We start from the raw sequence: 14527 nt of genomic DNA on the forward strand, positions 1-14527 counted from the left end.
AGTCCGAAGTGTAGAGGGAGAAGAGAAAGGGAGAGAGAATCGTCCCATGGGAGGCCCCCGTGCTGCAGACCACCACACCAGACACACAGTCCTGGAGCTTCACATACTGTGGTCTGTTGGTGAGGTAGTCAGTTGTGCATGATGCCAGGTGAAGGTCAACTCCCGCTCCTTACATCTTCGCTCTCAGAAGTGCTGGCTGGATGGTGTTGAAGGCAATGGAGAAGTCAAAAAACATGATCCTCGTTGTGCTTCCAGCATTCTCCAGATGGGAAAGTGATCTGTGTAGATCTGGATCGTCTACCCCGGTTCCAGGACGGTAAGCAAACTGAGAGGTCAGTTTGCGAATCTGTTGAAGAACAGGTTCAATTGGTTTCCCCATTCTCTGTTTCTGCAGTCCTGGTGTCTCCCCTCATCTTTTCCATGTCCACAGATCTTTCTTAGTCCTCTCCAGACGTCCCTGGTGTTATTCTGCTCAAACCGTTGCTCCTGTAGCTGTCCTTTCCCTTCCTTATTTTTTTGCCGAATGCTCCACAGCCGCTCTTTGTCTCCCGACCTAAAAACCCTTTTCTTCTTGTTCAGCAGGGCTTTAATGTTGGGGGTCACCCAGGGTTTGTTGTTGGGAAAATACTGTACCTTCTTAGAGAGCACAGTGTTCTTCACGCAGAAGTGTTTGTAGTACGTGATGTAGTGGGTAAAACTGTCAATGTCCTCCCCATGAGAGCTGCAGAGTGCTTCCCATTCTGTTGTTTGTCCTTGCCCTGGCCTCCACAGACTACTCCTTCACAGACCGCTCCACTCGTGGTTGTTTATTCGCCAAGGGGGTATAGTCTGGAAGAAGGTTGACGAGGTTATGATCTGATTGACCAAGAGAGAGGGAGTGAGGTGTATGCATCCTTGATGTTAGCATACAGTAAGTCCAAAATGTTATTGTCCCTGGTGTGGCATTTCACATACTGGATGACGGTGGGGAGAGTAGAAGACATGGAAGCATGGTTGACGTCACAGGAGATGAGGAAGAGGGATTGGGGGTGCTGAGTCTGTAGCTGGGGGACGACAGTGTGTATGAGCTCACAGGCTGCAGCAGCATCGGCTTCCTGGATCACTGATTACCAGACAGGATGGCCACAGTACGTCAGGCTGGGGAAATGTGTGTCTGGAACAGTGGTGAGCAGCACAGAGGCTCCACAGGGATTGTTCTGTCTCCGTTCTTGTTGACCCTGTACACATCAGACTTTAAATATAACTCCGAGTCCTGCCACATTCAGAAATATTCTGATGGCAAGGCTATTGTGGCTTGTGTGAGGAGGGGACAGGAAGGGGAGTACAGGGACCTGGTGAGAGCCTGGAGTGAGAAGAATGGCCTCCTACTGAATGCTTCAGAGACCAAGGAGATGGTCGTGGACTTTCGAAGGTCTAAGCCCCCACCTCATCCAGTCAGGAAAGGACATCAAGATCATGCAGTCCTACAAATACAGAATTGTTAGGGGTGTGTATCTGTCCCTTATGTGCCAATCCGATACAAACTTAGATACATGGATTACGATAAGATTCAGGACCAATACCTTTTAATACAGTACGATAGATTTGATTTGGTGCGATGCAATCTGAATCTATTTGTATGGAAAAAATGAAAATTCATTGTCATTCATTGTGTTCATTTTTCAAATAGACACAGTCAAAACAGGCTGGCTGTATGAAATATGAACAAATATTAAAACTCTAACCCCTTCAGTACATTGCAATTCATAAACTTTGCAAAACTTATCTAACACTGAAAACAAAACTAAACTCAATGTTTACTAATACCACATATTAGAGACAAAGAGCACTAACCATGCTGTCGAAAGGTAAACTTATAGTAATTACATAAAACAGCGTTTCAAAGATTTCTCATTATGTCACAAGTGCTGCTGCCAAGTCGTGGACTCAAGTGGAGGTGGGGTAACACCACAGTAACTTAAATGAAACCTGAAATCACCGAAAATAGCATACAATACTAAGCTAGTAGCTTTAGGAAGCACTAGTGTACACATTTAAGTACTTTTCAAAGTGTCATTCTGCTGTTTGCAATGTGTCTAGACCTTTAGCACTTAACAGTGCAAAATCTCCATGAACAATGGTGCAAGGATATTAATGTATCCTTGCACTCAAACAAACACATGCAGACACACTTTCTTTCACCTCACCATATTGATGTGAAATATAATATATCTCACACACATTGAAAAAGTACATTGTCGAGATTCTTTTAAAGGAAAATTCATTGATCAACATGACCATATTATCTATATGACCATAGATAATATCTCTTGCTGAATACTATTTCTGATGCCACACTGGTTACTGGTATACAGAGATACTTTTTTTGGCAAGAGACGACAGCACCACCTGTGCTTTTCACCATTGTAGTGGGTTGTCTTTCACTGGCCATGTCCCTTGAAGTCGTGAGTGATGTGGTGCACTGTGACAGTTGCATAAGAGTCTGTGGCACAACAAGTCCAGGCGTCTGTCATTATTTTGACTCATTCTGCATTGGAAAGTTGTTGTTTAACTTTGTTCTTCACTTCTGTAGAAAATGCATTTGTCAGTGAAGCGCTGTCTACTTGGTATCTTGTACCTCGGTAATCACTTTCAACTACACTGTAAGGTCTTTAGTCCTTAGGCCTTTGTATAGTCTGTTTAATCGATTTCCGTTTTGTATCAGTGAATTTTTACACCCCTACAAGGTGTGCACCTGGACAATAAACTGGACTGGTACCTGAATACACATGCCCTCTACAGAAAGGGACAGAGCCAGTTATTTATCCTCAGGAGGCTCAGGTCTTTTGATGTCTGCAGGGCAGCAGTCAGTGGTGGCAAGTGCACTGGTTTATGCTGCAGACTGCTGGGGAGGCAATATGACAGCTACAAACACCAGGCAGCTGGACAAGCTGGTTTAAAAGGCGAGCTCAGCACATGTTCACATTACATTCATTTCTTATTTACTGTTTGTTTTTCAGGGATCTGCTATCCATGTTGCTGTGGAGCAGCACCGTGGAACTGATGAGTGAGTAGTGATGGAATAACTACGATCCTAAGAAACAATGAGGCAAAGATCTTTTTGCTCAGCTAAGTCACTTTTGTCCAACTGATGAATGAAGTGGATTTGTCTGTAAAGTGGGAAACACTTGTAAATACTGTAAGTTTTAAATATAACTGTTACCGGTGCAGATGTTTGGTCCAATTTCCATTGATATACCAACTGTGCACAGTACAAAAAGATAATCCCATTGAAATACATTAGTTTGAAAATGGTAAGGGAACTGAAAAAAAAAATTAGAAATTTGTGTTTACAGACATAAATTGATAGATTTAATTTCATGACTATTTCATGAACTTTCACGAAATACGTACTACGTATTACTACGGCAACTCCCCCACAGTCCCAGCGTTTAGGTTGTTAGGTTAGATGAGTGGACTTTTAAGGGAAATTAGATTGTTTCCCTCCATTTATGTATTTGGTTGCTTGTATTTAAGCCTTTTAAATATTGTGTTTTATGTAAGAATAGTGATATGTTATCCCCACAGTTTTTGCCTTTTCAACTAGCGAATGTCTCAAAAATGGTTTGGCAGAAGAATTGCCTTCATGTTTTTTGTGCTGATTTTATCCCTGCTGTTTTTGAATGTGCAATCTTCGTGTTTTGGGGTATTATATAATGTTAACATGGCGGTTAATTGTGCTAATAACTAATAATGGTCCATTGAGCACAAGAAAAATAGGATTTTACATGTCATGTGTGTTACTGTTAAATAAGTGAAAACTGTATTATTTATTGTCTCTCTGCAGTTATTGTTTAGGCAGTTATTGCTTTAATAAACTATTGATTGACAAGAAGTACTGTATTAAAGAAATTGCCTTATTTAACAAGTAAAGTACTGATAAAGTGCAGTTTTACAATTAAACAGCATTACCATAACCAAAGATACAGTAGGCCTTCTTAGAAATGACTGTATTGTATTTTACAGGTGAAACATTAATACCATAAACAGGAGTACAGCACTTTTATTACTGTAATTATTGGGTTTTACTTTACAGTTACATTAATGTTACTGTAAATACAAATACAATAAAGTACTGTGATTTTACTTAAGTTACTTGTCAGGTGCTTCTAGTTTCTTGTTTTTTTTTTTTTTTAACTGTAGGTGACATGTCAATTGCTGCCAGTGTGCTCCTGATTTCAGCCTTATCTCTGTGCCCTCTGCCTGCACTCCATTACCCCAGGTTGAATGGGGTGATGGACTGGAGGAATTAGGAATTTTCTTCAGTCTCCTGAAAGGTGTTACTGTAGACTGGGTAGAGTGATGATGAGGGCCTATTCGTCTAACCTAAATTCTATTAGTCTGCTCACATATTGAATAGTAACATTTAATTCACGATGAAACACACAAGGACAGCGTTCACCTGCATGAGAATTAGACACAGAAGCTGCAGTGAACAGTATTAGCAGAAGAAATGCTGTCAAAGTTGGCTCTTATTTAACCTAGACACGTTACTAGTATGTATTAATTATGTTTCTGACACCTGAAGAAGTATGACTTACACTGGGATCAGACTAGACATGGGGCATTAGGAGTGAAAATGAGCATGACAGCGTTGTGTGTCATAGTTAAAGACAACCTGTGTATCATACATTTCAGAATTGTTTCGCCATAGGTTGTTTTTGACCTATAGGAGCAGAGAGTTCTTTTCCACGATTGCAAACAGTGAAGTAAAACAGAAATGATGCTGTTGTGAGCCGGAACGTGTTCTTTAACAGATTGAGAACATGAGGATGGGAGGTGTGGAGAAGCAATGTTTTCACTCTTAAGGCTCCATCAGTAGATGGAGACCACACAAAAGGGGACCTCGGCGGGTGAGGGGATTGAGGGGCGCTGCCACAAAGCTGTAGCTCTTGATGAAAAGCCGATAGAAGTTTGTGAACCACAGGAAACATTGCAACTACAGAAGAAGCACTCCGTCTGAGTGCTGCCTGCATTGAAACACAGGAACAGCACCTGAGATGTGGAACTCACAGTTTTCTGAACTGGCAAACAACTGATTCTCCTGCAGTCTCAAGAGAGCACGTAGAAAAGGTCTGAGTAAAGATCAGAATGTCATCCAGATAGACAAACACAAAGTTGTTGTTCCTGAGTGTGTTGCTTACTAGAGCCTGCAGGTGTATTGGTCAGCTTGAAAGGCATCAACAGGTATTTAAAAGTGGCCACAGGGTATATTGATTGCTGTCTCCCACTCCTCCCCCCTCCCTACTGAGTGCCAAGAGAGAAGCATTCCTGAGTCTCCTCATAGCATCTCACAAGCAGTGGAGGAGGGTACTTGTTTTTAACAGGAGTGTTGTTGATGTACTGATGGACGGATTTGTGAGACTTGTCTTACCTGAGAAAGTCTTTTTGTGTCCTCTGCTCAGCCAGTATCCTACGTACTAGTCAGATGGGATTGGAAGCCACTTTATTGGAATACAGCCATTATGCTGATGGACCCAAATAGTGTAAAAAGTGTCCCGAATTATCACAACCCACCTCAAACTACTCTAATTGGCCAATTAAATAGAAAGCAGTCCAATTTGGGCTAAAACTGCCCTATCTGGCAACAGATTACATACTACGGAACTGAAGACAGTTCATCAGTGCAGAACATCACAGTATTATGAACCTTTGATGGGATCACTTTGCTTTGAAAAAAAGGTAGATTTTAGCTATTTTGAATTATTTCATTCAGTTCATTACAAAGACTCATGCTGATAGAATTGATTTGTGCTTTATACCACTAGTTTGTTTGGTTTGGTTATTTCTGAGGTTGTGGTAAGCAAATATTAGTTCGGTCATGTCAAGAAATCGATCATTTATTCCACTGTCCAAAAGGCTCAGCTGTTTCAGGGAGCTCTCAAAGAAGACAAGCACCGACAGGCATTTTCTTAAAAGAGCTGATCCTGACCCAAAATAACAGAACTGTTGTGATTTGTCATCCTGAATCTATGCAACAAGCACATTGGAATGTCCCTTGATTGCTAACCAAGCAATCTCTTCCGATCTGAGCTCAGACAGCATCCTGGCTGAGAGGCAGACATGCCAGATACACTATCCTGATTCCAGGAAAATATTCTGAACTAAATGCACCTTATCTATGTGATGCAATGCCATGTTGCTATGCCCTTCTCATCTGAGATCTTAATAAAATCAACTACATTAGATAAACAGTGAGTATCCCCTGAGTAAACAGTATCCCCTGATACAAGGGAAATATTCTACAACTAAAATGTATATAGTCTGTATAAAGACACATTGTTGCTCACGTGCAAGCCAGGTCATATCTCCTCTCTTAAAGAAAACCAAATTAGCAATAAGCACAAGTTCAGCGATAAATTCCATTATAATGCAAACAACCATAAACCATAAAATTTGAGGTAAGTATTATCTAGCAATGAGATAAATATCCTGCATGAGCAAAAACAAACAACTTCAAACCACCATGGGAAAATGTGGCAAAAACCAATTCAGACCTTGCAGATGCACTAAAACTATTACTTTAGTAGCAACAAAGCCAATAGCAATAAAGCAGATGCTAGACAACCACAAGAAATCTATCTGCTCAGCAGTGTCACATCATGCTGTATGGATTCAGATTCATTCTTAATTTGAAATGTATATGTGGAACATTACGGGTACACAAATGTATTACAGTGTGCCCTAGCTTTTTTGTATCTATGGCCAGAGCGGAGGAGGGTGAAGGACGAGTTGAGGGGTTCATGGGGATCTGCTATAGTCAGTGTACTACAAATAGCGGCAGTGTCAATTTGCGCTGGCAAGTTGGAAGTGAGAAGACCAATTGTTATCAAAAGAGAATAAGCAAGAGGCAGGGTTTGACTGGGGTTTGACTAAGAAAGCCCTAAGCTTGTAGATGGATGAGAGTCTTTGTTGAGAGCTTGGCAGAGGACTCTTGCATAGTGGCTGATGAGTGTCCTCCTTTGAAAGGCCTGCTCGGTATTCATGCTGCTAAAGTCCTTTTCTAATTTTTCCATATATGCAAATTTTTCACAGAGCAGTCAATGGCTCGGAGGAAAAGCCATAGATTGCAATGGAATACATGCTGTTTTTCCTTAAACCTAAGTTTTATTTAACCTGTTGAGTTGGGGTCTGTTTTAATAGTTTAGGCTGGAATGGTAGCTGCCGTGTACAACTAGATGTAATCTTTCATTACCTTGGCTCTCGCATTCAGATTGCTGAATGAAAACACTCCAGTTGGTACATGCAAGGGACCGCTGGCTGACACTGTAGGTGAGTGCGTTCTGGTGTTTCAGTGCTTGTGTGTATCAGTAGCAGAAAGTTATGATAGGTAGAGCTGCAGATGAGCAGTGAAAGCATTGTGTATGTTCCCTGTAAAAGGACAGGGGAATAATGGATAATGGATACTGGAACATCTGGGTGCCAGTATCAGCACCAACAAAACCTACAGCAGTAGGCTATCAGCACCAACATCGGCAGCAAACTGTCTCTCAGAGCTCAGCAGACACTGAAGAGTGGAGAGTCGGGTAGTTTGGCAAACTTGTGAATCCAAAGCACAGTAAGACAGAATCCTCAATAACCCCAGTGAGACCACACCTTTCTTATGTGCCTCTGTCTCTACCTCTCTTCCCAGCACTCTGTGGAGGCTGTGAATGCTGGAGTGAATCCCATCGGTGATACCTCCTACAACTCCAGCCACTGGGATCTGGGTAGTGCATTCTTCTTTGCTGGAACTGTCATCACAACCATAGGTACTGTGATTACGGCATGACTCAAGGGTCATAGTGAACGGATTAATGTGATGTACTAGGTATGGACTGTATGTTGCATTGGGTGGTGGGTTTACACAATTATTTGCCCTGTACTCCATCTTGTTTATCTGTTTTCTAAGATGAATATACAGATGTAGATATAAAGGATTGTAAGCACCTCAAATGAAATCAAAGTAAGCTGCCCTGTTTCTGGAACAAAACATGGTTCACATCAACTCTCTGATTACGACTCTGCCTCAAACAAAAGTGATAATTCAGCTCCTCATGCTGTCATTAAGCTGATTGGATGATTACACACGACGCACTGTAGAACATTTCCCAATGTGTCACAACAGAGTGACTTTTAATGAGTGCATTAGTAGAATTAGCTTTGAGACCTTTATCTGTAGCAGCAGTAGCACCCGTGTGTTTTTGTGTCTAGTCGGCACAGGTGTTTTCCCCATTTATGTATTCCTGAGATCAATTGTTTGTTTGTCATTACCAAATATAATTCATGATTTCTGAATTACATTTGAAACAGTACATTACACTTATTGAAACATCAGCCTGTGGCCTGCTTAAAGAGTAACGCTAACAGCAAGTTGAAAAGCAGTGCTTGCTGCCCTTCAAGCTTGTTTCAACTCTGAAAACACCCAGGAGCAATGGTGGGTTGGTTGAATCTGGTCAAAGTGTATCAGCTGAAGAGATCAGACTGATCACAGATTTCATTACTTATTACTACTACTTCACGCTAGTGTTCCAGACATGTGATATTGGGGCTAATTAATTAATTATGAGAAGTGACATGTTTCTGGAATTACAAAACGATGTCTAATATTGAGCGGCTGTGGCTTGGAGGGAGAGTGTGTCGTCAATCTATCGGAAGATCCCCGGCTCCTCCAAGTCCTCATGTCAAAGTGACCTTGGGCAAAAGCAAAGCCATAGGTGTGTGACTGTGTGTGGAAAATAGTCCCCTCCATCTTAAACTCCTCCTGTATGTATGATGTGAGAATGGGTGAATGTGAATGCCATGAAAAAGCTCTGTGTTGTGTAAAAATGACTAGACAGGTGCTATTGAGGCACATACTATTCACCATATGCCTATTGCATATCCCTCACTAAATCTGTCCAGTGATTGGGTTTGCTTTGTGAACTCATATAAAGCCTCTTTGTTTTCCTTTCTCTCCTCCAGGGTATGGCAACATTGCCCCAAGCACAGAGGGGGGAAAGATTTTCTGCATTCTGTATGCAATATTTGGCATCCCTTTGTTTGGATTCCTCCTGGCAGGCGTTGGGGACCAGCTAGGGACCATATTTGTCAAAAGCATTGCCAAGGTGGAGAAGATGTTCCGGGTGAGTCACATTGTAAATATCCTATTGTCATGTAGCTTTGTGGAAATGATGTGGTTATGAAACTGACATTTTGAATGTGGTCCCCTAGTTTAATTTCCATGGGAAATTTTCTAGTCAAAATATTATTCTTCATCAGTATGTTTTTACACAGCAATACTATTCCTGCACCATTGGCAGCACATATGCAAAAAATACATCAAATCCTGTGGCCTTATTAGGAGCAGGTTGCCATGACTTTTCTCAGAGACCCAACTTTTTTTTTACGTAAATTGGAAAAGAATGCACAGAATTTTCCCCATTAGTAATCATGTGGTCAGTTAGAGCTGCTAACTCTTCTGAAAAATATATCTTCAAGTTGCCCAAACTCACACAAAATTCACTCAACATACATCATGTCAATATCAAATGTAGGAAAATGTCTTTTCATCCTACGATGTAGATTTAGAATCAGTCAGACTTGCAACATCGCCACAGAGTCGGGTCAAGCATTATTTAGCACCGTGTTAGCCTGCGACATGGCTTGGCACAGCCAACCCAGCAAGGTGATACCGATAGATGAACTGTGGCGTTAGGAGTCATTGACCAGTAGTCCTCGGCTGGTAAAACCATCAGTATGGGATGAATAGGGCGAGTGATGTGTTTCTACAAGTTGGTTAAAGGCAGAGTGGCTGTTGGTAGATGTATCAGGAGTCTTGACCCTTTGATGGGTCGGATATGAAATCTTCTTTTTAATAGGTTCAAGTTAAATATCAAAGTTTAATATATAGTACTGTTGAAAGTAGAACAGAAGGTTAAACACTTAATTGATCATACTATAATGAACTAAAATCAAAGTTTTATATTCAGTACAAATAAGAAGTGACAGGATGAAACATACAACACTTGAGTAATTGGATTTAAGAATACAGTCTGATATATTTACGTATGGTATTTACATTACCAAGATTTCCTGTCTCTTAATCAATAGATAACAATATTGTTACGCGATATAATCAAACATTATGGATCTAATAACTACCGCATTTTACATTTCACAAACTATGAGATTAAATATTTAGAGTGAATATTATGAACCATTTTCAAAATCATATATTTCCCCACAGGGGCATTGCTTGATCCGTGCATGGTGAATGTAGAGAGGGAGGTCAGGATGACACATGAGGTAGGTATAGACTGTGTAAAAGAAGTGGACAAAGACACTGTGATGTCATTGGTTCCCATTGTTTTGTGGACTGCCATTTAGAGAGTTTAGCATTTTTAAAACCAGCCATTACAGCCATTGCCATCTTGATTTTAGAGTCAGAAGTGAAGGATGAGTTTTTTTGCCCTTGTCTATGATTGGTTAGGTTTAGGCATGACCTGCTTCTGATTAACTATTCGCAAGGTAGTGCTGTCCTGCTTTATCGTTTCATTTACTCTACATAGGACCTGATTGAACATCATGCTGTATCAAAGTAAAACAAGAAATGTGGTCATTCTATTATAATATGCGATACAATCCGACTTCTTTTGGAGCCATCCAAGTCGACTCCTGCTGGCCATTAGAAACAATGCAGGTTAAAGGCACTTCTCCTTCGGCTTCACCCTTCAGACCAGGAAGTTACGTCCACTTCTTTTAACACAGTCCATGGGTGCAAGATTAAGCTAAATGAAGCCTTCTACCTCTCTTTAAAAAGAAAAACACTGTGGTGCCTAAAAAAATTACCCTCTGAGTTAACAAAGCGCAGTATTTATGCTTAAAAAGGCCTTTCATGCCTCCTTGGCTATCTCTTGTGAAATGTTGGTTTCTTTAAACATATTTATCTACTCATGTAGTGGCAGTTTAAAATGGTCTTGTATACATCGTATTGTGTAATATACTTGAATTTAGTCGGCATCCATGTGATTTATGGTGTTACTAAGTTATGCTATGTATGATTCAATACAAGAATAGCACATACTGTATATCACAGTGTAACATATTAGGCTACATGGGTAAGGAGAAGCTGGGATATCAATAAATAATCAGTCACTGTCTAGACCTGATGACAGGCAGAGTAAAATGTTAAATACCCTCCACACATCCATCACGCTCCAGTCTTTCCTAGTGATGTTCATAATATCAATAGCAGTACAAGGCCTGGAATTGGGGGAAGTGCTGGTGTTGTGACTTACACCGTTTGTACTTTGTATGTGTATTTCTGTGACGTTCTCTCACAGAATAAGCACAACCAGATCAGCCAGACTAAAATCCGGGTGGCCTCCACCCTCCTCTTCATCCTGGCTGGCTGCATCTTGTTTGTCACCATCCCAGCCGTAATCTTCAAACACATCGAGGGCTGGACGGCCCTGGAGTCAACATACTTTGTCGTCATCACTCTGACGACAGTTGGAATAGGTGACTATGTGGCAGGTGAGAGCACATCGTTCGTAGTCAAAATATTCATGAATGAAAATGTCTGACCTGTTTTATTTCTTACATATAATTAATCACTAAATAGCCATCCAATTGGAATTGTGATCAGTGGATTCCCTAATACAGAAACACTTGACATGTGCCTTCTTTTTTCCTAGTAAAACAGTGTGTAGCAGCTCTTCTCACTGGCATGTTCATTTCAAAATATGGATGAAGACCTCACTGCATTGCTGTGACATTTGAGTAATGTTAAAAGCAGCTGGTGACAATTGTTTTATTAAAGGGGACATACTATGCTGGTGTCTGCAAAAACCCACAGCAGCCTCCACGCCCACTCCTTCATCTGTGGAAGTAAAGACACAGCAGATTTACTTTTATTTTGAATGAACTTGTGAGTTCAGACTTGGAAGCTGTAAGTTTTGCCACGTTTCGTGTTGTTTTCCTGTTTATTCGGCAGGTTAGTCTGTTGAAATTGAATAGAGCAGACTGGGCTTTCTGAAGGGTGGCCTTGAAGAGAGCTAAAGCAGAGCATTAAGGCAGAGGCTGAGAAGCAGTGAGCAGTATGAGACATTACAACATATAAACATATTCTAGCAGGACCCCCAAATTCCAGTATAAACCTATAATAAGCGTAATATGTCTAATTTAAAGCAGAATCCGCTTCATGGACCTACCTGTTGTTCAACAGTCGCTGACCGGGAAGATAATCCAAACACAGTAAAATGTGAATCTGTCAATTTCCCAGGGGGAGACCGGAGGATTGACTACCGGAAGTGGTACAGACCACTAGTGTGGTTCTGGATCCTGGGTGGTTTGGCCTACTTTGCTGCAGTGCTGAACATGATTGGTGACTGGCTGAGAGTGCTGTCCAAAAAGACAAAAGAAGAGGTACGCTGTCATAAGAAATAATTAATGCTGACATGAAGAAGATGTTGATATGTTATATTCTGATAAATTATATTGAATTCTGATTTATGAATTACTAAAAAGGTCTACAACCAATAATCATGTTTATTATATGCAATATGTTTAATTGATTTAGCCTGAAGTTATCAAACCCAAAGTTCTAGGAATACAAGAAGGAATATTAGGAATATAATATTTTGTTTGGATGAGAAAAAACTGCAGAATGCAATTAGTTATTTAATCATTTGTCACGTTTTTTAAAAGTCAAACAAATTTGAACATGTAATTCATTCAAACTAATTCCAAAGAAGTTTCCAAGCTTATGCATGTTGTGATGATGGATTTTATGGCATGGCTACATTTTTACCATTATCTTTAAAAATCCTTAACCGTAAAAACAGTGACAGTGGTGCTGCATATGCTTGCATATAAATGTTGCTATCTTATCAGTGATGGCCTTTTTACAGGCTTCTGCCCAGGTTCTTGAGGGTGAGAAATGAAAAATAAGCAGTCAAACGAGGTTGTACAGCACAAAGTAGCTGTTTTTACAGTTACCCACCACTTTCACACTCAACAGCCTAGACACCAACAGCTATAAGACCTCTTCCCAGGAGAGCACTAGTATCCACCTCCTGTTTAGTAGCCTAGTTTACTAATAGGGCATACAATAGGTCAATCTGAATATGCATGCTGTTGCACTGACAGACAGTAATGTTTGCATTTGAACAGGCCATTACAGTTTGAACATTTTTAAAGTTGAAATTTAGAACAAAAATAACAGATTCTTGTTAAATTACTATATGGGCTCATGCTTTTGTGTGAGGCCACCATTTCCTATACAATATAAAAGGATTTAAGTATTTTTACTGGGGAATTAAACAGCTTTACATTGTTATATAATGCAGTGGATCCATTTTATCTTTCATACCCCGACACCAAAGCAGCGTCTATACAGCCCCTTGTTACATACAGAAAGCTTATGATCTGTAAACCGTCTCAGGTTGATATATTAGAATGATTTGCAGAGGCATGAGGAAGTAAAATGTTTGACAAAATTTCATGGATGACTTTTTTATTTAAAGAACCTTAGCATTGTGCTGCAACATTATATTAGAACAAAGTATACATACATAATAATGATAACTGTAATATTTGTCTTTGGTCAAGGTTGGAGAGATCAAGGCTCATGCAGCAGAGTGGAAAGCAAATGTTCGAGCAGAATTCCGGGAGACGCGTCGGCGTATGAGTGTCGAGGTCCACGACAAGCTGCAGCGAGCCGCCACCATTCGGAGCATGGAGAGACGGCAGCTTGGCCTGGACCAGCGCGCCGTGTCGTTGGACATGCTTTCCCCAGAGCGCCGTGCCATGTTCAACAGCCTAGACACCAACAGCTATAAGACCTCTTCCCAGGAGAGCATCGACACTAAGCTAAACAATCTTCGGCTGCGGGGGGCTGAGCAGTGCGACCCGCACTCCAACCACCAGACCACGTCTGAGGACAACATTTTCAACCGCTTGGGCTCCGTCACCAAGCTGGCCAAGCGCAACAGGAACCGAGATCTGAAGAAAAACATCCCGAACGAGGCTCGCCGACCTCACAGCGAGGCCTACGGCTGCAGCACACCCACTTTCGACTGCAGCACACCCACTGCAGATGAAGGGAAAAGAAAGGACGAGGGGGAGGATGAGAACGAAGACAAGGAGTGCAACACTAGCTTGTCTGATTTTCCACTGTTTGTAGAAGCTTGCAAGCCACAGAATGGGTTTATTCCAGATCAGATCAAAGATATTGAGTGACAAAACTTAAACAAACAAAAGCGTTGCATATTCAGATGGGCCGATAGACAGTCTGTTCCCCTACAAATGGAGGTTTTAAATACCACCATTGGTGCCTTAGGTCTCTCTCCTTCCTGTGTGTGCTTAAGCAGGGACACCTGTCCCTTTGTGCTACATACTGTAATTTTCACATATTCACTGTGCCCTATGGATCTGTTTGATGCACCTTGTGTTGTATAGATGCAAGACTTGGTAGGGTTTCTCCAATTGTGCTATGCCAAATGATGGTCATATTAAAAAAAAACAT

The 14527-nt window shown here is 41.0% G+C and overlaps 1 protein-coding gene across 1 annotated transcript in view; it reads left to right on the forward strand.

Moving 5' to 3' along the window:
- The window catches only part of LOC139218344 (potassium channel subfamily K member 10-like), a 32088-nt gene extending 17847 nt beyond the window's left edge, over positions 1-14241 (forward strand). The window contains exons 3-7 of the mRNA XM_070849905.1: positions 7673-7790; positions 8983-9143; positions 11343-11535; positions 12284-12426; positions 13612-14241. Of these exons, the coding sequence (XP_070706006.1) occupies positions 7673-7790; positions 8983-9143; positions 11343-11535; positions 12284-12426; positions 13612-14241 (1245 nt within the window). The remainder of the gene's footprint in view (positions 1-7672; positions 7791-8982; positions 9144-11342; positions 11536-12283; positions 12427-13611) is intronic.
- Positions 14242-14527: the final 286 nt, after the last annotated feature.

This window comes from Pempheris klunzingeri, chromosome 18 (genome assembly GCF_042242105.1).
Source record: "Pempheris klunzingeri isolate RE-2024b chromosome 18, fPemKlu1.hap1, whole genome shotgun sequence".
NCBI lineage: Eukaryota > Metazoa > Chordata > Actinopteri > Acropomatiformes > Pempheridae > Pempheris > Pempheris klunzingeri.